The sequence below is a fragment of the Telopea speciosissima genome, chromosome 7 (genome assembly GCF_018873765.1).
Source record: "Telopea speciosissima isolate NSW1024214 ecotype Mountain lineage chromosome 7, Tspe_v1, whole genome shotgun sequence".
In the NCBI taxonomy this organism is placed as follows: domain Eukaryota; kingdom Viridiplantae; phylum Streptophyta; class Magnoliopsida; order Proteales; family Proteaceae; genus Telopea; species Telopea speciosissima.
In genome coordinates, this window is record NC_057922.1 from 58691830 (window position 1) to 58716329 (window position 24500).

The 24500-nt window shown below is 39.5% G+C and overlaps 1 protein-coding gene across 2 annotated transcripts; it reads left to right on the forward strand.

The window, feature by feature from the left end:
- The first annotated feature begins 1123 nt into the window (after window positions 1–1123).
- Window positions 1124–24500, forward strand: LOC122669902 (2-oxoglutarate-Fe(II) type oxidoreductase hxnY-like). Of its 2 annotated transcripts, none has more exons than XM_043866801.1 (11): window positions 1124–1316; window positions 2322–2517; window positions 3160–3258; window positions 3475–3526; window positions 12492–12631; window positions 12715–12815; window positions 12927–12985; window positions 15477–15533; window positions 21539–21584; window positions 22786–22865; window positions 24385–24500. In XM_043866801.1, exons 1-11 carry the CDS (start codon window positions 1185–1187, stop codon window positions 24473–24475), a joined length of 1053 nt encoding a protein of 350 aa, XP_043722736.1. In that variant the 5' UTR covers window positions 1124–1184; the 3' UTR covers window positions 24476–24500. The 2 variants fall into 2 exon arrangements, with proteins under 2 accessions (XP_043722736.1, XP_043722737.1); XM_043866802.1 differs by having other exon boundaries at window positions 12492–12613.

A 24500-nucleotide genomic window follows, 5' to 3' on the forward strand; every position in this document is an offset into this window, starting at 1 on the left:
GACGGGCTGACCAATGGCTTCGAAATTTCCTTTATATAAATAAGTGGTCCCAACTTGTCAGTGCCACATATACCCAACATCTAACACATTGCCCCGATAAAACAAGTTTCAATCAGGTACTCAAGTATACGGGGAAGTTTTCGGATCGGCCTCCACCGAATCAGTATAACTAGTTGGAATCGGTCGTAACTCATAATCTTTTTTTTTTGGTTAGAGTCATAACTCATAATCAAAGGTTATAAAAGTTCAGTATCAGGTAATGTATTGGTGTATCATCGACATATGTATATATTGTATCGGCAAGAGATCGATTTCTGGTCATGTAACCCTTGCACCAGCTTAGGATCAAAGTAAGGGTGTCAATGTATACCCAACATCGTATACCAATACTATTTCTATATTGAATTATCTATATCAAATCGTACCTAATAAATCTGATATAATACCGATATGAGATACCTATATTGAGTTAGTATTCAGTATGATATCTGTATGGACATAATACTGAAAATATATTATATCGTATCAAATAATATTGAATCAATTTGGTACAGTATCGGTAGGGGATACCTGAACCAAATTGATATTTGGTCTGATACCGATAATGGAGTACATGTGTAGTGTACTGTACCGATATCCCGAAACCTTAATGACTGTTCTACCAAAAGAATTCAAAGAGAGTACATATAGGGGCATCAACATAGATTCGAGTTTTTATTTCATAGGGATAAGGTTGTACTTTTGTATACTCTTGTATCTAAAATTCTAAATGCAAAGCCTGTGAGTCTGTGACCGGGTAACGTTCTTTTTCCCATTTCGATTCCAGAGAAATTAAATTACGAAGAATAAACAAAATTTTCCCAGAATTTATAGTAATCTTCCTAAAAGAAAGTTGCAGGAATCGGCTAGAATTGAGATCGGAATCTGGCCGAATCCGATTTGAGTCCGCCAATTCACCTGATCCGATTCTGATCCCGATCCCGATCCCGCAGACCATTATAAAGGATGACATCGCAACGCTTATAAAACGTGAGCCTTCTTCTCCGATAGCATAAAGCATAAGTACGTGAAAGAACCTCACAAATCAATACTTAAATCTCTCTACTGACTCCGACTCCGGCAACAGCAACGACTGTTTTTAATTACAGCTTTCCATCTCAATTATTTGCCAAAGTTCCGGCTAAATGGAGAGTAACCACAATCCAAGCAGAGCTACTACGGATGAAGATTTTCCCGCGTTTTCAAATGTTTCCGTTCTTAACCGTATAGATCTATCGAGCCCCGACATTCAAAAATCTGTTTCTTTAGTCAAACAGGTAACATGCAAACCATTCTTCTTCTTCTTCTTCTTTCTCGCTTAATTTCCTTTTCTTTTTCCCCTTCAGCCTCTTTCTTCTTTCTCTCTTAATTTCGTTTTCCTTTTTCCCCTTCAACTTATTCGCTATTCTCTTTCTCCAGCTATCCGGTTTGGTTATCAGTTCGGGCATGCTGTTCTCTTCGATATATTTATGCATATTTTTGCTCCCTTGAGTCATGATGAAAGACCAACTGTTTGTTTATCTTCTACTCTGTTTCCTATGGTTCCGAGATGATTTTGGTTTCCTGGGCTTCCGTATCGTTCTGCGCGATCCCTCACTTTTCGAAACTCTACAATTTCTAGTATTAACATTTGAGTTCGCAACTTTACCTCCTCCAAAGAGTCTTTCTAATGGTCAATTATGGTTTGTTCTATTTCGTTCCTTGCCCTTATGATTCTGTTTACTTTTGCATTTCTGGGATTTTTTTTTGGACTGTATTTTTATGTGGGCTTCAAGGATTGTTTGCTTGAACTTTCTTTTAGAGTTCCCTCCTCAAGATTTATTGAAGTCTCTTCTGTCATGAATGGAGGTGGAGGATTTGCATTTTTCTTACAAGGCTGATAAATTTAAAATTCAACAAGTAACCAACACAAAAAATCATAATTCTTGTAGTTTCAGATTTTCCTGTATGGTACTTTGCGTTTTTTTCCCTTGTCATTTCAGCAAATTTGAAAACTCAATGTTAACAATTTGGTAGACAGAAAATTTGAAAACTCAATGTTACAATTTGGTAAACAGAAGAATAAACCAACAAATTTTTTTCCTTGTCATTTCAGCAAATTTGAAAACTCAATGTTAACAAAAGATGATTGCAAATTTTTTTTCCTTGTCATTTCAGCAAATTTGAAAACTCAATGTCATTTCAGCATTCTCTGTAGTTTGCTAACTAGTCACAGCAATCATCTTTTGAGATTTCTTTTATTTTATGCTGGTTTATTCTTCTGTTTCTTTCTTATGAATCAGGCAAGCCTAGATTCTGGATTTTTCTATGTGGTCAATCATGGAATCAGCCAAGATTTTATGGATGAGGTCTTCTCCCAAAGCAAAAGGTTTTTTGATCTGCCAAAAGATTCGAAAATGAAGCTTCTGAGGAATGAGAAGCATCGAGGCTATACCCCAATTCTAGATGAACTTCTGGATCCTGTCAATCAAGTAAATGGTTAGTCTACAAATTCCTGTTAATTTGGTCCTGCTCTGAGAAATTTAATTTAGAATAATGTCTGGAAAAGGGTATTTGGAAGTAATACAGAGAGAATAAAGAAAGCAACATGGCCATTTAATCGCTGGGTGCAACTTATTTTTATATTTTGCATCTTTTCTGTTAATTTGGTCCTGCTCTGAGAAAATTAATTTAGAATAATGTCTGGAATTTGGTCCTGCTCTGAGAAATTTAATTTAGAATAATGTCTGGAAAAGGGTATTTGGAAGTATAGGTGCATGAAAAAAGTAATGCTTTCTAGTGAAAAATACAGAGAGAATAAAGAAAGCAATATGGCCATTTAATCGCTGGGTGCAACTTATTTTTATATTTTGCATCTTTTCTGTTGTTTAACAAATAATAGATAGACTTCCTTTGCCTCCCCTTTCTCTGTGGGTGAGCTGCCATGAACATGTAAGTCTGTGACCTCATTCTTCTGGGGTTCAGTTATGGATGATGTTATTCTTGGTTTTCTTACCATACAGTACTGGAAATTGATTACTTTTTCATCCACTTTTTGTCTTTGATTTCTTCTATCATCATCTTCTTTGTATGTTATACTGAACCTGGGTACTGATTGTCATTTTCTTTGCCATTTGTTAGGAGATTACAAAGAAGGATATTATATTGGCATAGAAGTGCCTGAAGATGATCCAGAAGCAGAAAAACCATTTTATGGGCCAAACATCTGGCCAGCTACAGGTACACAGTGTGTTGGTCCCATTCTGAACCCTTGTTTCTGACACCATTATATGCAAAGATAATTCTTTTGGGAAATTTCATTTATTTACGAGATTAGATTCTCTGACATGCATATTTCTTTGATTTCCCATCCTTAACTGGTTAAGCAAGTTGAATGACGGATTTTGATGAACCTAAATTTTTATTGACCACTTCTAATTATTTGATGCCTTGAAGATCTGTTACCTGGATGGAGGCAGACTATGGAGAAATATCACCAAGAGGCACTGTAAGTTTGTCATTGAGTTAACTAGCAGATTTTATTTCAAAACTAGTATATCTAATTTCTTACATGCATGTAGTTGTTTATGATGTGTTTTCCCCACTATGCAAGTATAAGTTGTTCCCACTTTTATGTGTGGGGGACCTATTCTCGCTTGCAAGTAGCAGTTGCATTAAATCCTTACATCTGACGTGTTCATGCTGTTGCCGTGCTCATTGTGATAGCTGCTCAGCTCTCAACATTTGGTGATCTGCTGTTCACAGAATGAGCATATTCACAGCATAGGTTCGGAATTTTGAATTTTCGGAGAAAATAATTCTGTTTTGGCATGATTCAAAATGAATCCTATGTGAAATATAGGGAAGTCCAGATTTCAGTGAAGTTTAGAACATGGGCCCATATATAAAAGCAAGATTTCGATAAAATTTCGTCGAAATTTCAAGCTTTCATTTGAAAGCTCCAAAACTAATGGCAAACCTCAATTTCTTGTTAAAATTATTCATTTTGCTACTGAATCAAAGCTTGGTGATCAATTGTAGTATCCACTTCAACATTTGGGTGGATTTGAAGCATCATATGGCCAAGTTTCCCCATATTTTGAATTGTAATAGTGCATAGCTTTAACAACCAAACACCAAAATAAGAGAGAAGAACCAACCCAGCGATAGATTCAGTGTGAAATCTATCGCTAGCACATGAGTTTATTTATAAGGCCAAAACAAAGGCCAAAGCAGAGTCATAATAACAATAGGAAACTTTCAAAAAGAAACACCAAAACAGTAGAACTACTAATACACATGGTAGGGACATCTTCCCCCCCCCAAAAAAAAAAAAAAAAAAAAACTGTGAGAGCTATGTAATCTAAAAATAAACAAAATAAAGAAATGTTATCAAAACCTGAATTCTGAGAATGCTTGAATGATCAATGAGATCAGTCAAGGTCTCTATTTATAATAATAATAATAAAAGAGATTACAAAAAGGAAACACTGTTCACGTGAATAGTATCACAGCCCAAATTACAACTCTACCCTTGTTCAAAAGTACATAAATAAAATACCAAAAGTACCCTTATAATATTGGGTAACACATCTCAACACTCCCCCTCAAGTTGGGGCATAGATATCACACATACCTAACTTGACTAGGCTAGGATAAAACAACTTTCCAAGCAGTCCCTTGGTGAAGACATCAGCAAGCTGATCAGAAGAAGTCACAAAGGGAATACAAATCTGTCCATCTTCTAATTTCTCCTTGATGAAATGCCTATCCACTTCAACATGCTTGGTACGGTCATGCTGTACCGGGTTGTGTGCTATGCTAATTGCAGCCTTGTTATCACAATATAGCATCATAGGAAGGCGAATAGGAATACTCAGATCTTGTAGCAGACCTTTAAGCCAAAGTAACTCACAAATCCCTTGTGCCATAGCTCTAAATTCAGCTTCGGCACTAGAACGAGCAACTACATTTTGCTTCTTGCTACGCCAAGTGACAAGATTTCCACCTACAAATGAGCAATACCCAGAAATAGATTTTCGATCTGCAGAACTAGCCCAATCAGCATCGGTGTATGCTTCTATCCGTAGGTGACCATGTGAAGACAAAAGAATGCCTTTTCCAGGAGCTGACTTCAAATAGTGTAGAATGCGAAGAACAGTCTCCATATGTGAAGTGTAGGGATTATGCATAAATTGACTCACAGCACTCACAACAACAGCAATGTCTGGACGAGTGTGTGAAAGGTAAATCAGCTTCCCTACAAGCCTTTAGTAACGGCCTTTATCTACAGGCTCACCCTCATTTTCCTTGAGACGAACAGTGGGATCCATAGGAGTATCCAAAGGGTGGCAGCCTAGCAAACCTATTTCAGCCAACAAGTCTAGGACATACTTTCTTTGGGAGAGAAATATGCCTTTTGAAGATCTGGCTAGTTCAATCCCAAGAAAGTATCTTAACTTCCCTAGATCCTTGATCTCAAACTCCTGGCCGAGGAAGGTCTTCAACTGTCTGATCTCATCACCATCATTGCCAGTAACCACTATGTCATCCACGTAGACTATAAGAACAGTGAGTTTTTCACCAGCCCTCTTAATAAAGAGTGTGTGATCAGCATTACTCTGTTTATAGCCCACAGAAATCATGGCCTTGTGGAATCGACCAAACCAAGCTCGGGGTGACTGTTTCAGCCCATACAGTGCACGCTTTAGTCGGCATACTTTTCCTTTATTTCTGTCACAAGAGAACCCGGGTGGAATGTCCATATATACCTCCTCCTCCAGTGCTCCATTTAGGAAGACATTTTTAACATCTAGCTGCTGCAAATCCCAACCAAGGTTGACAGCACATGATAACAACACACGAACTGTATTCAGCTTTGCAACAGGTGCAAAGGTCTCCTGGTAATCAATGCCGTATGTCTGAGTGAAACCCTTGGCCACGAGTTGTGCCTTATACCTATCCACAGTGCCATCCACCTTCTGTTTCACCACAAACACCCACCTACATCCAACGGTTTTCTTCCCAGGTGGAAGAACCACAAGCTCCCATGTGTTATTTTTTTTCAAAGCTTCCATTTCTTCCATCATGGCTGCCTTCCACTTTCCATCTGATAGAGCTTCCTGCCAATTGTTAGGAACATGAACAGAAGAAAGAGAAGAAATAAAAGCACGAAATGATGGGGAAAGGGAGTCATAAGACACAACATGAGATATGGGATGCTGAGTGCAAGTTCTGACACCTTTGCGAAGGGCAATAGGCAACTCAGGAGAAGGAATATTACCTGGTGGAGAGGCAGGTTCTGGATCCAGGTTCGGCAACTAGATGGGTATGGGAGCAACAGTTGATTGAACCTGCTTATGTTTCCTTGCATAGGTCTTCATTTTGCTAGCATCAATCATTCCCTGAAATTCACTAATGGCCCTCTGGACAGGAGTCTGGGCTGGTGTGGTTTGCTCCCCTTGTACAGGAACCTCTCCCCCTGACTCAGGGGGAGGAGGAGGAGGACTAGAAGGAGGCTGAACGAGCGAAGTAGGCTGAATAGTAGGCTGAATAGATTTAGCCTCATCATGAACCAACTGGAGTGGAGGTGGAGAGTCTAAAGTCAACACATCTTCGCTAATACTCACCCCTTGAAGATGTGGGGACACATAGTAGGAGATACTCTCATGAAACACGACATCCATGCTGACAAAAGTCCGGCGGGATGGAGGGTGATAGCACTTGTACCCCTTCTGTGTGGCAGAGTACCCTAAGAAAATACACCGAAGACTACGTGGGTCAAGTTTGCCCGGGGACCTTGTATCCCTGGCATAGCAAATGCAGCCAAAAACCTTAGGGGGAACAACAAAGGAGGAAGAGCCAAGTAATAGCTCAACAGGGGGTCTAGAGTTAAGGACCCGACTGGGCAGCCTATTAATTAAATAGGTTGCAGTAAGAACAGCATCCCCCCAATAAACGGAAGGGACATTACGGGCAAACATAAGAGCACGAGCTACCTCCAAGAGGTGGCGATTTTTCCTCTCAGCCACACCATTTTGGGCCGGAGTATCCACACAACTGGTCTGATGGAGGATGCCATGGGCAGCCAAGTATTTTTGGAATTGACCTTCCATATACTCTCTCCCATTATCACTCCTTAAAGTCTGAACAGTGGCATTAAATTGAGTTTGAACCAGCTTGTGAAAGTGCTGAAAATAAGAAAAAACCTCACTTTTATTGTGCATAAGATAGACCCAAGTGAACCTGGAATAGCAATCAATAAAGGTGACATACCACCGATGACCCGAAAGTGAAACTTTTCGACTAGGACCCCACACATCAGAATGAACAACATGAAATAAAGAAGATGATCTTTTATTAGAAGTTGGATAATTTGAACGTGTCTGTTTGGCCAAGACACAAGGCTCACAAAAAAAATCTTCTTTATTACATGAAGTACTTAATGCTGGAAATAAAGTAGATGGGCTACCTAAAGGGGGATGTCCTAGTCTAGAGTGCCATATGTGTAATTCAGAAGAGAACGATGCTGGGGAACAAAGCCTAGAAGGTAATGCCTGCGTAGATGTAGGATCTCCATCAAGCAGGTACAATCCGCCATGTACTTTACCCGATCCAATCGTCTTCCCCGAGTCCAATTCCTGAAAAACACAATGAGTAGGAAAGAAGATCACTTTACAGTTCAAAGATTTGGTGATACTACTAATGGAGAGAAGGTTAGTGGTAAACTTGGGAATATGCAACACAAAAGATAATGTCAAAGAAGGGGAATAGCTAATGGATCCTTTCCCGGATATGGAGGAGAGGGACCCATCAGCAATCTTAACTTTGTCCTTACCAGAAGCAGGAAAGTAAGTGTTAAAAATACTGGAGGAACCTGTCATGTGATCAGTAGCTCCGGAGTCTATAATCCAAGGAGTGGAAACTACTGATGCACAGTGACCAGCAAAGGAAATACCTGCACGGGCAAAGAAGGAACCTAAATTGGCAGCAGATGTAGTAGAGGCAGCAGATGAAGTCAACAGATGCCGGAGAGCTTGAATGGGAGAAACCGATGTCAGTAGTGGGAGCTGGAGCTACACTTTCAGTGTGATTGGCTTTGTTTTTAGACTTAGCACGACCTCTTTTGCTCTCAAAATCAGCAGGCTTCCCATGAAGCTTCCAACACTGAGCCTTAGTGTGATAGGGTTTGTGGCAATGGTCACACTTCACAGGCTCTTTAGTAGTAGCATTAGCAGCAACAGTATCAGCAGAAGTATCAATAGTGGAACCAGCAGTCTGTAAGGCTGATCTTTCAACCTTAGGAGTAATCATCATAGCAGCCCTCCTTGTCTCTTCATTGTGGACATAGGAAAAAGTTTCCTCCAAAGTGGGGAAAGGAACCCGTCCAAGAACCTGCACCCGAATAGGATCATACTCATCATTGAGTCCAGCCAGAAAGTCATAGACCCGAAACTGATCTACATATGTGTGGTAGGCAGTAATATCCGCAGTAGTAGTAGGCTGAAACCTAGCATAGTGATCCAGCTGTTGCCATAAGCACTTGAGGGCAGCATAATACTTAGTGACTGTCATCTCCTTCTGAGTAGTATTGTGAAGAGTTTTCCTGATCTCATAAACCTGAGCACCACTTCCTGAACGACCATAAGTACCCTTGACAGCAGTCCATATCTGAGTAGCAGTGTCAAGGAGAAGATACTGACTAGAGAGGTCAGTTGTCATGGAGTTCAGAACAAAGGACATCACCATTGCATCATTGGCAGCCCATTTAGTACGGGCAGCACCTTCTTCAGTGGGCTGTTTGGTGGTACCAGTAAGATGGCCAGTGAGTCCCCTACCAGCCACAGTCAGGGATAATGATCTGGCCCAAATTAGGTAGTTGGTACCATCAAGCTTGATGGCTGCAGCATAAGGAAGGAAGTCATTCCTAGTCTGATCTCCTCCAGAAGTAGCCGAGGTTATCTCTGAGTCACCCATAGGACAGCTAGACAGATGTCGAACCTTGAGGTGAACAAAAAAAAACTGATCTTCAAAATAACCTTGCTAGGCTGAAATCGATTATGAATTCTAAAATTCTGATCTGCAGGAAAAAACTGCACTAATTGGTGTGAAACAGTGGTCGATTGCAGCAGTATGAGTAGGGAATTAACCCACAAAAAAACTCCCCAAACAGCAGCCCAAAAATTCCAAATCGATAATGTGTCAGGGTTTTACAAAACCCTGACAATTGAGATCGATAAGAAGGGGAAAAAAGGGGCTGAAGCTTTGAGGTCTTCAATTGATAATAATCCAAGTATGATAGATGCTGTCTGAAGCCCTGCCAATGATGCTCCAAAAGAAGTAATCGATCTTCCAAGAGTTGTGAGATCGATTTCCAAAAAAAGGTTGAAGCAGTCCAAATCGCAGAGAGATAATTGCAGCAGCTATTGATCAACTTTTAGGGCATTAAAATTGAGGTGGATTGGAGGGCAGCACTCGAACCATAATTGGATCACCTCATTAGTGCTGCCTTTGAAGGGTTGAGAGAACCAAGCAAAGAGAAAGGAGAGAGAGAGAGGAAGTCAATGAAAAGAAGGGAAGAGAAGGAATCGATGGAGAGGGGAGAGTTTTGAAAACCCTAGATCAGAGAAGCTGCTTTGATACCATGTTATCAAAACCTGAATTCTGAGAATGCTTGAATGATCAATGAGATCAGTCAAGCTCTCTATTTATAATAATAATAATAAAAGAGATTACAAAAAGGAAACACTGTTCACGGCACTGTTCACGTGAACAGTATCACAGCCCAAATTACAACTCTACCCTTGTTCAAAAGTATATAAATAAAATACCAAAAGTACCCTTATAATATTGGGTAACGCATCTCAACAAGAAATACTTTAACACTCGCCTTCAAGCTGGAGCATATAAGTCACCCATGCCCAGCTTGGAACAACAACTCCGGAAAGCAAGGCTAAAAAGAGCCTAGTATAAAGATCAGCCAACTGATCAGCAGAAGACACAAATGGAATAACAATGAGCTTCTTTAAAACTACATCTCGCACAAAATGACAATCAACTTCAATATGTTTCGTGCATGAAACACAGGATTGCTGGCGATGTAGATCACAGCTTGATTATCACACAACATCTTCATGGGTTTATCAACTAGAAATCCTAACTCTTGAAGAACGGATCGCAACCACATCAATTCAGCAGCAGTATGTTCCAAAGCACTTTTGGTGTGATGCTGTTCTCACACTAATCAATCGTGTTTCCCCACCTACCCTTATTTTCTCTCCTACTGCGTATTTTTGGCTGTCTGTTTTACTCATGTTCTACATCCTCATGTCGATAAGTTGTCTCTTTGGGCTGTCCAATGTATCTTTCTTGGGTATTCTTGTACCCAGAAAGGGTATCGCTGTTATGACCCGTTCTGATACCATGTAACAGTGCATAGATTTGACAACCAAACACCAAGATAAGAGAAAAAGCCAAAAAGAGAAGAGATGAGGAAGACAATAGAACGAAAGAAGAGCCAACACAGCTATAGATTCAGTATAAATCTATCTCTGGCACATGAGTTTATTTATAAGGCCAAAACTGGGACCTAAAACGACTACAAGCCAAGATCGAAAACTGGTAGAGAATAGGGTTTTGATCTGAACTTGGTTTGATTAGGCTAGGGTTGATTAGGGTGGTTGACTGCTGGTTCTAATGGAAGATAAAGAAAAAGGCCAGAACTAGAGGGTATAGAAAGAGGGTTATGGATGGGGTTGTAAGGGCAGAAAAGGTTGCAAATGGAAGAAGGGTGCAGGGACTGTATAAAGGATAGCTTGAAGGACTTACTTGAAGATTGTCTGTTGTAATTGATAGTCCAAGGCTGAAATAGTAGAAGGATAAATAATTCAGACGACTAGAGTCTCACTAGTGTCCCACTATAGGAATCCCACCTAGGCTACTTGATAAACTCACATGCATGTTCTCAAAGAGAAGAAGACTAAGTCAATTTTTTTAAGAATTCTGGAATGCCAAAGCAGCCTTCCACGATTTGAATTTATACGGGAGGAAGAGGTTCCAAAAACCCCTTAGATACATGTAGTAATTAATGGACTGTTGGTATTCCCAACTTAGTGGAGTACTCATTATAGAGAGAACATCCCCCCATGCATCTAGGAACAATAAACAAGAAAACAATAAATCTGCCTAAGACTATGAAAAGACACTTAACTGCCTAGATATATGAAAATAAGCTACCACTAAGCCTAATCCCGTATGCCTTCCTTGTACCCACATTTTAAGCCCATTAAAGTGGCCCATTACAAAGAAAACACATGGAATCAACGGCCCAATGTATACATAACCCCACCCAAGGCTTATTTTCAATAAAATAAGCCCATTATGTGACTTATCTGCATCAAAAACAAAGGCCAAAGCAGAGTCATTATAACAAACCACTAGAACTACTAACACACACGGTGGGGACATCCCCCCAAACCGTGAGAGATCTAAACCAAAAATAAACAAAACAAAGAAATACTCCTTTAACATAAATTTTCCACCTATAAGCTGTTGTATAGACTTTGAGAGATTTTTCAGTCAGAGGATGACATGCCCGTTATATGTCATAAGGTCTGAAACCAAACTAAAACTTTAGGTGTTCTTTTTCTTTTTCCAATCTAATTATTTAAACATGTGTAAACAAACTTAAATAGGCAGTCCCTGAAGTTTCAGGGAAAAATTCCAGGTTTTGGCCACCTAAATGGCCATTTCAAAATTTGCTCCAAAAAGACAAAATATTTCGGTTTCAGTGGGAGATAAAAAACCCACCAAAATCCAAAACTTTTAACCCTGATTCACAGGATAATTTCCAAACCTTATATTTCATAAATAATGGAAATCCTGAAAAATGATAGCACGCCATGAAACTATTCATTCTGAAGCTGAATAATTATTTGGGAACCTTATTGTTCTTTTTTTTCTTTTGGGGGGGGGGGGGGGAGAGTAAATAGTGCTGTTTACTTTTCCCAAAAGTTCTTAACTGATTCTCTGAGATACCATGGGTTATCACATTGCATCAACAAATTTTGGGGCCTGGCCTGGAGATTGAACATATTGTGCTCCCCATGAACACTCTTGTCCCAATGAGGTGTTCTAAGGATGAGTTTGTCCTCTGGTTTAGCATTCATTTCCAACTTTCTTTTTGTTTTTCGTTTAAAATTCTCTTTTTTCTCCTTTTTGCCTTTTCAACTTTCTTCCTAATAAATTTCTGCTATTAATTGAAAAGGAAATGTCATGCAGTATTTCACTATCTTTTTCCTTTTTTTAAGGGGGAGGGAGGGAGAACTAGTACAGGTTTTGTTGATCCTTAGATTTTGTTACCTAGTAAGTGAGTACGGAGGTTTCAGGTTTGAAGGATTTCAAGTCTTACTATCACATACAGAATCATTTGATTTCTATTTGGTGTTTCTTATCTTACTTTTATTCTCATTCAGTGAGGTGGCAAAGAAAGTAGCCAGGATTATAGCTCTTGCACTTGATCTGGATGCTGATTTTTTTCATAAGCCAGAAATGCTTGGCAAACCTATTGCAACATTACGCTTGCTACACTATGAAGGTTTAGGACGAGTTACAGGTTTTTCCATTCCATAAGGAACCGTTTACTTTTATGGTTGATGTAACATATCTTTTGTGATGGATATTTTTCTAATCCTGTAGGTAGAGTTTCCAATCCATTGGAGGGAATATATGGAGCTGGTGCGCACACTGATTATGGTTTGATCACTCTCTTGGCAACAGATGAAGTCGTAGGTCTTCAAGTATGATCAAAGCTAAAATAAGAACTACCTCTTTATATTAATTATCTTGATATCTACCTTTATATTTTGAATAACTGGAACAGATTTTGCCATTTCTGAAATACTTTACAGATATGCAAGGATAGGCATGCCAACCCACCGATATGGGAATATGTGCCACCACTAAAAGGGTAAGTGCTTTCTTAGGAACTAATTGTTATTACCCTGAAAACTGTTGAATCCCTATCTTCTTTATGTGTTAAGATGTCTTTCTACTTAATTTTTTTCTTTCATATGCTTTAAAGGTTAGTCATTTCATGTATGGTCATATTTCCATGCTTTTTCTCCTGTTTGAACTTGAATCAAAGTTGGTTGCTTAATTCTATAGTTAGACCACACCTGAGTGAACCAATGTATACCAATGTGTTAACTACATGTAATATTAACTGACATGTTTATTTAATTTTAAACTTTTCTTCATTGTCCAGCGTACTCAGGTGGTGTGTTCAACATACCCAAGTGATGTGTGTATAGTACTGAACTCTGCTGTGACTTATGTGCCAGCTCAAACAAATGTGCTGCACATAAGACAGCCTGGCTTTACATCCCTGCATGCCTCTATTCATAACCCAGTTGAATGAGAACTGAATTTGTTTCTCACTATTTCATTTCTTAAATTTATTACTAACTTTAAGAAATGAACAGAGTTGAAGTAGCAAAACAGGATCCATGTAACTGAACGCATTTAGTTTTGACAAGTCTTAGTTGAGTTGAGATGTATTATATTTAATAACTCTTTTATTTTTCCTAGCTGATAATAATCTTACTCTTATCACTTTTCCCCCAAATATATTATTATTATTTCTTTCACCTTCTCTGTTACGGCATATCTTCTCTCCCAACACTCCTTAAGCAATGAAGTCAATGAAGACTGATGTAGAAATGTCCCCTTCTCTCTTTGCTTTTTACCCATTTCTACCTAAGATGATGAAACTACTGTTCCAACGATATCATTGTCCTATTCTCCTTCTGATAACCACCATAATTATGTCCTGATTGCTTGAGCACAAATCAAAATCTGATCCATTCTTTTCATTTTTATTTTCTTTTCCACAAATATATGAGTGCTGAAGATCCAACCTGTTTCTTCTCCTGGATTATTAGGGCCTGCATGATAACACTTCTGTTTCTGGGCCATGATTCTATCCAGAAATAACTTTTTGTAGTTTTGTTACTTGGCCAAATTTCTGGGCAAAAAATACACGTTTGGTAACGCATAACAATTTCTATTTCTTGGCCAGAATAGAAACAGAAATGCGTTTGTTATGCACAATCATTTCTGTTTCTAGAACTTCTATAGAATCTCAAAAATATCATTAAATACTCAAAAATTTGGAGGAGGTGGAGGTGGAGGTGGAGGTGATGATGATGGTGGTGATGACGGTGGTGGAGGTGGTGGTGGTGGCGGTGGCGGAGGTGGAGGTGGTGGTGGTGGTGGTGGTAGTGGTGGCGATGGAGGTTGTGGTGGTAGTGGCGGAGATGGAGGTGCAGCGGTGCAGGTGGTGGTGGTGGTGGTTGAAGTTGCATTAGAGGTGGTGTTTTATTTTGAACATGAAATTATTGCTTTGCCCATCAAATTAAGCATGTGCTCATTAAAGAGCAACTCCCCACTTATTTCTTATTTTATTTCTGGGACAAAGAAGCTTCAAATTGGAACTTCTTTTTTTCTATTTCTCAGCAACTTTTTTGTCCCGGTTCATTCCCAGGAACAAAAAAATTAACCAGTGTTAACACACAGATTTCTCTTATTTTTTTGTTCCCAGGGACAAAAATGCAGAGAAATAGAGAAACAGAAGTGTTATCATGCAGACCCTTATTTTCATCCAAATTATTCTTTCCTATTTTTAAAATCTGTTTTACAATTTGATTTCAAGGTATCTACTTATTTTGTTTATTTATTATTTTTCCTACTTCCTAGGTTTTCAGCACAGGCATGAGTACTAGAGTTCCAAAACCAACTTCATTCATTATAATATGAAGATGGAAATGTAGAAACAATAAAACTAGAAAGTCTTCCTTGGGCCTAGCAGGCCCCTGTATCCAAGATTAGGATCTTTGGCAGAAAATGTCTACCTTGTCGTTTCTGTGTCAGGCACACAGTTGTCAAGGTGTCACCTAGGCATCCAGGTACCTTAGTCTCCGAGGCAGGCGCCTTGGTGCTTAGGTGGTGTCGCCTTGCATCCCTGGCCCCTCCAACACCTTGGGTCACCTAGACGCCGTGACAACTATGGTCAGCTGTACAATATATTGGTGGACCATTTGTTGATGATGTAAGCTTATTTGTATCTCAACCATTGATTGATAATGTACGTGAACTTCAGTTGTATGCTTCTGCTAATGTTGCTGCTATGGATCATCTGCCTGTGGTTATGATCTTTGATAGAAAGGCTTCCTTGTGTTTATTGGGTAAACATGCTATTGCGTATTTTGTTTTTCATGGTCATTTTAGTTGTGATTCTGTATTTCCTCTTTTTATATATTGAAATATATGAATATATTCTCCCGAAAAATGTTGAGTAATAAGTTGATATTTCCATTGCATTCCTTTTTTTAAACTTACCCCCGGTAACCCCATCACTCTTATAACCTCTCTCACTTTTGCTTTTTTCTTTTTTACTTCAGAGCATTTATTGTAAATCTTGGTGACATGTTGGAGCGTTGGAGCAATTGTATTTTCAGGTATGCCTACTTAGTGATTACTACATAAATACATAATGAATTAGAGCTTTGGCCAATTCAGTTAGAATATGAACATGCTGTTCCTTAGGGCTGCAGGTTGGGCTTGTTGGGACAAAAACTATCGGAATTGAATTGGAAATTTCAGAAGTAAAAAAGCACCGTCTTTAAAATAAAAACACCCGTAGAGAAAGGGAAAAAAAGGCTATGGAATGGGATGAATTTTATAGTATTAAAAATGACTGGACAAAAAATTCAATTTCTTGAGGAAGAAAGGACAAAATTACATTTTTTTAACTCCACCCCCCCCCCCCCCAAAAAAATAAAAATAAAAATAAATTAGAGGACTTAGCTTACCAAGAAATGAGCAATTTGTTGGTCCAGTAGATTCTTCTGACAAATAAGCAATAACTCCCTGTCATCTCTTGGGTGTAAGTTTCATTTCTGCTTTGTCATAGACTACTGTCTCTCTTTCTCTCCATCCATTTATCTTTCTCTATTTGCATGTGTGTGTAAGGTCCTTGTTATTGGGATGGATTGGACCGTCCAACACTCAGATTTATAGAGCTATCGATAACAGAGCACTGTAACTGTTGAGATTGTAATGTAAATCACTTAAAGATCTAAAAAAATATTATGCTACTCAAAAGCTCCCTTCCCCCCCCCCCCCCAAAAAAAAAAAAAAAAAAGAGGAGAAGATTATGTAATGCATCCACCCACTGACAACCCGAAGGGGGCTGCAAGCATTATGACTTTAAGTGATATGCTGTCATTGTCATGAATTCCGCATCAGCAGACATGCATGGTTCCATGTGATAGAGGACCCAACAGCTGTTTCACTGGTCAAACGTTAACCCAAAATGAGCAACGCAGTGTGAGTCAAAACTTTGACCAAACTTCTAACAAATTACAAAAAGTGGCACTAACCTCTATTATAACAACAACTGAGCCTTATGCCAACTAAATGGGTTCGGCTACATGGATCCTTGCAAAGACACAAAAAAAGAAGTAAAACAGGAAGAGCACAATGACATCAACAACAGCTCAGCGATAACCCACCTAAATGGGGTCGGCTATATGGATCCTAGCCCTCTAATCAGCTCTATTTGATGTCATACATGAAACAAGGCTTAAACTATGCATGTCTTTCCTCAGAACTTCTCCTATGGTCATTTTAGGTCTGCCCCTAGCTCTTTTAGATCCGTTGAACATGGTCATGCCATCTCAAGCGACTTTCACTGAGCTTATCTTATATTGAGAAAACTCCCAAATCCACTGTAATATGATCATTCCTTACTTTATCCTTCCTATTTTTTCCGCACATCCATCTCAACATCCTCATCTCTGCTACACTTAGTTTATCTATATGACGTTTCTTAACTACCCAACATCCTGGCCCATACATCATAGTCCGATGTATGACATTCCTATAGAATTTCCTTTAAGCTTTGGAGGAATACACCGATCACACAACACTCCAGACGCACCTCTCTACTTCATCCATCCTATTTTAATTCTCTGAGCATCATCATCTTCTATATCTCCGCCTTCATTTACGATAGAGCCCAAATATCTAAAATAGTCACTTTGAGAAATCTCCCTTTCATCAATATAGACCACCTCCCTAACCATCATCCTGTGACTAAAGTTGCACATCATATACTCAATCTTTGTTCTACTTAACCTAAGACCTTTTGATTCCAAGGTTGATCTCCATAACTCCAACTTGGTGTTAATCCATACTTTTCTCTAATCTGCCAACACAATATTGTCAGTGAAAAGCATGCACCAAGGAACCTCATCTTGTATGTCTCTTGTTAAATCATCCATGATTAGCACAAACAGATAAGGGTCTAAGGCTGAACCTTGATGTAACCCAATAATAATGGAGAACTTACTACCTTGTCCCCCTATAGTTCTTATGCTAGTCACCACACCAGCATACATATCTTTATTCATGTCCACAAATTTACATGGCACCCCTCTCCTCTCCTGTAAATGCCATATTAGCTTTCTTGGGACTCTATCGTAGGCTTTTTCTAGCTCAATAAAGAAGTTTTAGAGATCCTTCTTGCTATTTTAAGCCTTTCCATAAGTTTCCTAAGTATATAGCTTCCATCGTGGATCTTCCTGGCATAAAGCCAAATTGGTTCTTCGATATGGTAGTTTCCTTTCTCAAGTGAGCTTCAATAACCTTCTCCCATACCTTCATCATATGACTCATAAATTTTATGCCTCTATAGTTATGCAGTCCTGAGTATCTCATTTCTTTGTAAATCGGAACCACAATGCTTCTCCTCCGTCTGGCATTTTTTTTGTGGTCAGTATCTTGTTAAACGGCTTGGTTAGCCAGTCAAACCACATAACCCTAAGCTCTTCCATTCTTTTATTGGGAATCCATTTGGGTCTGTTGTCTTGCCTACTTTCATCTTTCTTAAAGTTTCTTTTACTCCAGACACCCTAATTTTGTGTATATATCTGCGACGTGTGGTGTCTAGGTGAGTAATGCTTCCCTCAAGGGAACTATTACTCAAGAAATTTCCATTTAGTAAGCTGTAGACATACCTTCTCCATCTCTCCGTAATGTCCTCATCCCTAATTAGTACTCTACCATCTTCAGATTTAATAAATTTAACATAGTCGAGATAGTTTTGGTTGCTAGAGTCCATCAATGCCATCGCCAAGGAGATCCACCTAGGATGTAATTTGCTGAGTCCACAGCCCACCTGAGATCCACAGGTTATAGTCTTTCAAAGAAAGATTTCTTTCTTTTTTTTTTTTTTTTTGTTAAAATTCTGGCTTCTGAAACAGCCTCCATGATTTGGTATTTATAGGGGAAGAGGAGACTAAGCATCCTCTTGAGATACATGTATTTGACATAAAGAGACTATTGGAATTCAAAGGCTAGATGGAATTCCCACACCTAGAAAACCAAAACCAATGCATAGAAAATAAAACGTATAGAAACTAAAACCAAGAAATAGAAAAATGTTCCCAAGACATAGGAACTACAAACAATAATAATTAAAGAAAACATTAAACTGCCTAGGAACATGAAAAGACACCTAACTAAAAACACTTATTGCTCCCTAGGAATTTAAAAAGACATGGACTAAAAAGTTGGGCCCACATTGGCCCTTACAAAGATATCCCATGCAGATTAAGCCTGGCCAAACCATGCAAGGTTTGGGCTTGGTCTGGTTCTCCTAGGCAGCAGGCTTAGTCAGGGGGCCAAGGAGGCCTGCCCTGGACCTGGGCTGGGCTTGACAGGGGCTGCCGATGCCCCCGCATCAACTCTCAGCTTCTTAAAAGAAACTCATCCACGAGTTTCAGTAAGTTCAGGAAGGACAAACATGTGGTTCTTTCTTAACTGGGGCTTGCATCTTTCACACATCCAATCTTCCCACAGAATGTAGACAGAATTCTGGTGCATGCAGTAAATGAGTTTTGTTCCCTGGTTGCACTTGCTACAAGGAAAATTCAACTCATCCCATGCCGCTCTTCCACAAGTGTCACATACTTTCATTGGAACTATGTTGTCACTCTCGGGTTCTACCTGTGGAAGATGTAGGGTAAGACCAATCACTGGGGCAGATTTGGGTACTATTTGTTGAACTTGGGCCTCACAAATTTGTCTGATTTCCTCAACCATTGTCTCGACATGCTCTCCTTTGGATGACTCTTCTTCAGTTATTTCTTCGGTTGGTACATGAGGACTAGTAGTGTCCTGTTGTGGTGGTGCAAATGACAGTGGCATCACATTGAGTGGTATGCCTGGGTTTTGCTCCAAGCAAACCAATCTAGTTTCCAAATGGCTCACCGATTCAAGCACATTGTTCAGCTGCTTCTGGAGTTTCCGTTGTTTTATGTCTGGTAGTCGAGTTGACATGGTTTGCATGGATTCAAGAACTTGCTTCATGGTAGCAGAAATTTCTTCAAGTGATTGGGGGTTATTCTCCTGACCAGACATAGCTCTGATACCAAAATGATGTAAAATAAGAAGGATCGATGAACTGGTTGAGAACCGGCAAGTTATAAACCATCAGATGAGGGCCTTATAGTTTGATGATGAAGATGGAGATGGATGTGGTGGTTGATGATGATGATAATTGATGGAGATAGATAGTTTTGGTTGCTAGAGTCCACCAATGCCATCACCAAGGAGATCCACCTTGGATGTAATTTACTGAGTCCACAGCCACCTGAGATCCACAGGTTGTAGTCTCTTTCAAAGAAAGTTTTTTTTTTGTTAAAATTCTGGCTGCTGAAACAGCCTCCATGATTTGGTATTCATAGGGGAAGAGGATACAGCATCCTCTTGAGATACATGTATTTGACATAAAGAGACTGTTGGAATTCCAAGGCTAGATGGAATTCCCACACCTAGAAAACAAAAACAAATGCATAGAAAATAAAACCTAGACTTAGAAACTAAAACCAAGAAATAGAAAAATGTTCCCAAGACATAGGGACTACAAACAAGAATAATTAAAGAAAACAGTAAAACTGCCTAGGAACATGAAAAGACACCTAACTAAAAGACAACTAACTAAAAACACTTAATGCTGCCTAGGAATTTAAAAAGACCAGGACTAAATAAAGTTGGGCCCACATTGGCCTTTACAAAAATATCCCATACAGGCTAGGCCTGGCCAAACCACACAAGGTCTGGGCTTGATCTGGTTCTCCTGGGCTGCAGGCTTAGCCAGGGGGCCAAGGAGGCCTGGGCCTGGGCTGGGCTTGGCAGGGGCTGCCGATCGCCCTGCATCAAGGTGTTGAGCCAAAAGACGAAGTGGTTTCCATCATCGGAAAATCCGACACTGATTGAACATCTTGTCCATGTTTATTAACCTGCTTGTTATTGCCACCCAAGGAATCAAGCCGAGTCTTCCCATCGGCAGAAGGGTACATGGATGACATGGTTCAGACCCAGAAAGCAATTGATGGAAGTGCGTCAGAAGAAATCCTCCTGGGTAGGATTCCAGCACCGTTGAGGCCATCTAAGAACCAAGAACCAGTTTTCCAACTTGGAATCTTTGAGGAGAGCCAACCGAAGCACAACCGTTTTGGGTCTGTTAGGGAAAAAAGGCGGAGGCGAGAGGGATTCAATGAGGAAGTGGTATGATAGTACTCTTCAATCATGTTCTCAAGATCTTCATCCATGGTGACGGAGATGAGGGAATCAAGGTTCTCGTTGGGGAGTTGGTACTTGAGGGTGAAAGAGCATCCGTGAAGGATGCTGCGAGAGAACCAAGTGGAGAGGTCTGCAAGGCTGGAGTGACGGTCCACCACCATGACGATGGTGGTGGCGTATGGGACTGGAGATTGCACAGGGTGACAGAGGTGGAGCCGTGGGAGTGGGATGGGGGTGGGAGCAGAGAGCCGAATATACTTAGTTTGGGGTAGGACTAAGCTCACAAGGAAGCCCAAATGTCACTTTTCAAACATGAGATACCCCAAACATACTTGTATCAGACATTGGGTACCTCAAGATGTAATTTACCCTTCTACTTATAACATGTCCACTAGCTTCCCCCAGGTTATTCTTGTATGTTCTACTAAATTGTGTGTTAATCCAAAAACAGCAGAAGTGCTTCCAGAATATGTACCCATTTCAACTTTTTTATCTAATATTTGCTTCTTATTTAAGGACTTTTTCCTTGTAGATTGGCCCACCTTGTCAATTTAAAGTGCCTCCCTTTAAGTTTAGGGTGAAACATTTTCCACAACAGATCTTTGGGATGACTCAATTGTGTCACATTAATCAGTGGCAGTTATCTATTGCATCATGGTTTCATATAGTTACATGTTAAAATCTACCAAATAGTAGAACTTTTTCATTTCTTGGTCCTGGGAAGCTATTTATTTCTTTCAGATGAAAGGTATTAGTATTTTAATACTTTGGTAAATTTCATAAAAGAAGGGATAATGAAGTATGCAATCTAGTTCTGGTACTTTTGGATCACTTAATTGAGAATTCTGTAATCCATGGTTCTGCTTTATTCCAGGTCCACATTGCATCGAGTACTAGGGAATGGTCAAGAGAGATATTCCGTAAGGCGTTTCATGTCCTTTTGAATGTTCTACCCTATCAAGATCTTTGCCTTGATTCTGTTATTTTTATTCTCTGCATTAGATGCATTTTTTCACCTTGTTGAGAATATGAATTGCATTTGCCAGGGATGCTAGTGAGGTTTTTACAACTCTCTGAGATCTCTGAAATTTGCAAGCAGGCCATTACTGACTTGCTGCTGGCTACACAGTCTAGTGACCATTTGTAGTCCTATTATTTGACTGTGAGGTTCAATATTATTGGATGGTACAACCTTTGGTGCTTACTTGTTGGGACAGGGAATTTGATTCAATTAGCATAAAATCTCTTAGATGAGACCCTTTCATTTGTGGGTCCTGACCTCTTTCTTTCTTTTTTTTTAACACTTCTGGTCTTTTTCTTTTGTTAATTGCTAGCCATAGAACTATAAAAAAAGAGCATCCCAGTGCACGAGGTTCCTGCTATTGCAGGGTCTGGCAGGGGCAAATATACGCAGCCTTACCCCCACTTTGCGGAGAGGCTGTTTTCAAGTTTTGAACCCACAACCTGATGGTAGCCATAGAACTATATCATACATGAAATTATAAGCATGATAGAAAATGGAAGGCAGAGTGGAGTGCCCCCTCACCCCACCCCCCCCCCCTCAAAAAAAAAAAAAAACCAAAAAAACCAAAAAAACAAAAAAAGAAAGATAAAAGAAAAAGATACTGTACTGGAGATGTGTTCACATGGTGATGGACAACAACTTCCCAATTTTTTTATAAATTAATTCTTCAATGGCTTGGCCAAATCAAGCTTGGAATTCAAAGACTGATGCTCTTAGTTGGTCTAAGTTTTGAGCATTTCTTTATCAGGTTACCTTTTGTAAGCACAAATTGGGTGAAATAGAGAAGTAGATGTATTTCTGTTTGATGCTTTTCAATTAATTCAACCATCCTGATGGGCGGGAAAGCAAATGATCCCCCTCCACTCTATCATGGTAGAAACCCATGCTAAGTGGGGTCGTAGGAAAAAATATGATTGTATTTTTTATGAAAGCATTTGTTTATTCATTATATTATTGTATTTCTATGGAAGCATTTGTTTCTTCACTATATTTTCTAACTATTTTTTTTATGATATAAAGTTATTTATATTTTGTACCTCCTATTAAATGACAATTTTGTCATGATAACCAATCTTATCTCTTTCTTCTTGGGGCAGATGGCATTCTTTGTGGAGCCTAGCCATGAATGTCTTGTGGAGTGCTTACCTTCTTGCAAATCAGAAACAAACCCACCCAAGTAAGTTACTGTATGAACACATGGAAGCCTGACTAGAATACAGAGAAAATGAATTCTATGATTAGTTTATATCCAGGCGGATCTGGATTCTGGACAATGCTGATTTGGGCCCAGGATGCAATTCTTTGAGACTAGAAATTATTTTGAAAACAGAACAATATGTGAAGGGGCCATTAAACGGGTGGAAAAAGCCAAGGCCCACTTACAAAAAGCATCCACAAGACAAGATATAGGGTTGCTCACTACTGTGGCTACTTTCATGGTGCAAATGGATACTTGGACTACACCCCAAATCTAGCCTAGGTATAATGCACAGCACCACTATTAGGAGCACCAACTCCCAATTTAGTAGCACTGACTACAAGGAGCACCCACCCTTAGATTTATGTAGCACCCACTACAAAGGAGCAACAAACCTTCGTATCTAGCACCCACATGATAGCTTACAAGGTGGCCCCGATTAAAGCACAAAACCGGCTGAAGTATTTTATCAAACACCTTACCTACAGTCTGGCTTACAATAATATGAAATAAAGCACAATAGATAGGTTACCTACAAAACAGGCTACTTCCTCCATTTCTTCTACTCAATCTGTTCTCTTCATCAATGGCAGAGCTTCAATTGTCCATGGAAGGCTTGGATGCTTCTTGAGTCCTCTCACAAAACTCTTGATTGGTTCTCCACCTCTTCTCTTTTTTCATTCTCAACCCTTGATGGTCTCTTTGCATAACATAAAAATCCCTTACACAATATGTTGATCAATGAGTGGCTTCAAGAATCTCATCTTTAGAGACTCTCTTCCTTTCCCTTGAATAGGGTTTCTCTCTCTTTTTTGTCATACGCACATAACCCCTTATACACATTTAGCACACACATTAGTACACCCAAACACATCACACAATGGTTTTCATATCCAAAACTCATAATATATAAACGAAACCTTCTAAGTCCAACAGGCCTGGATCTGGATCCTCTCGATCCTTTTCTTTGTGTTACATATACAGTTCGAATAATGAAGCATGGATATCAATATCCAGCATGAATACGATCTGTATCCAGGATCAGTTTAGGTTTTAGATTGGATATTGATCCTGTTCTGATCTTAGATCTACTACTGAAGATGTATCTGGATTTGGGTCCTCCTTATCCTTTTTGTGCATTAATTCTCTATCCATACAAACCCGATGCCTCCTTTTTCCGGTCTGGAAATTCTACCACTAGTTTTTGTTCCTGAACTGACTCTACAATTGGAGTGATAACAGTATGATGGGTTTCCTAAACGTGGGTACCAGGGGGGGCTGCAGAGCTCTTTTGTTGCCTCTTTTCAGGAGCTGTCCAATGATTGCTTCCTGCAATGGCCAAGGCCCTCATGTCACATTGATCAGGCCTTCAGAAGCTTAAACTTTACTAATCTATGAATTATTTAAAGGGTCCATTAAAATGGATGCAAAGATCAATTAATCGAATAGTTTGTGCATCTAAATATCAGAATCTTTATTTACTGCTGTGTTATACCAGGTTTCCTCCTGTGAGATGTCAAACATATTTGAGTCAGCGATATAAGGATACTCATGCCGACCTAAGCTTGTACCGGAACCATCAAGATTAGTTGGTGATTGCACGACAGTTATAGA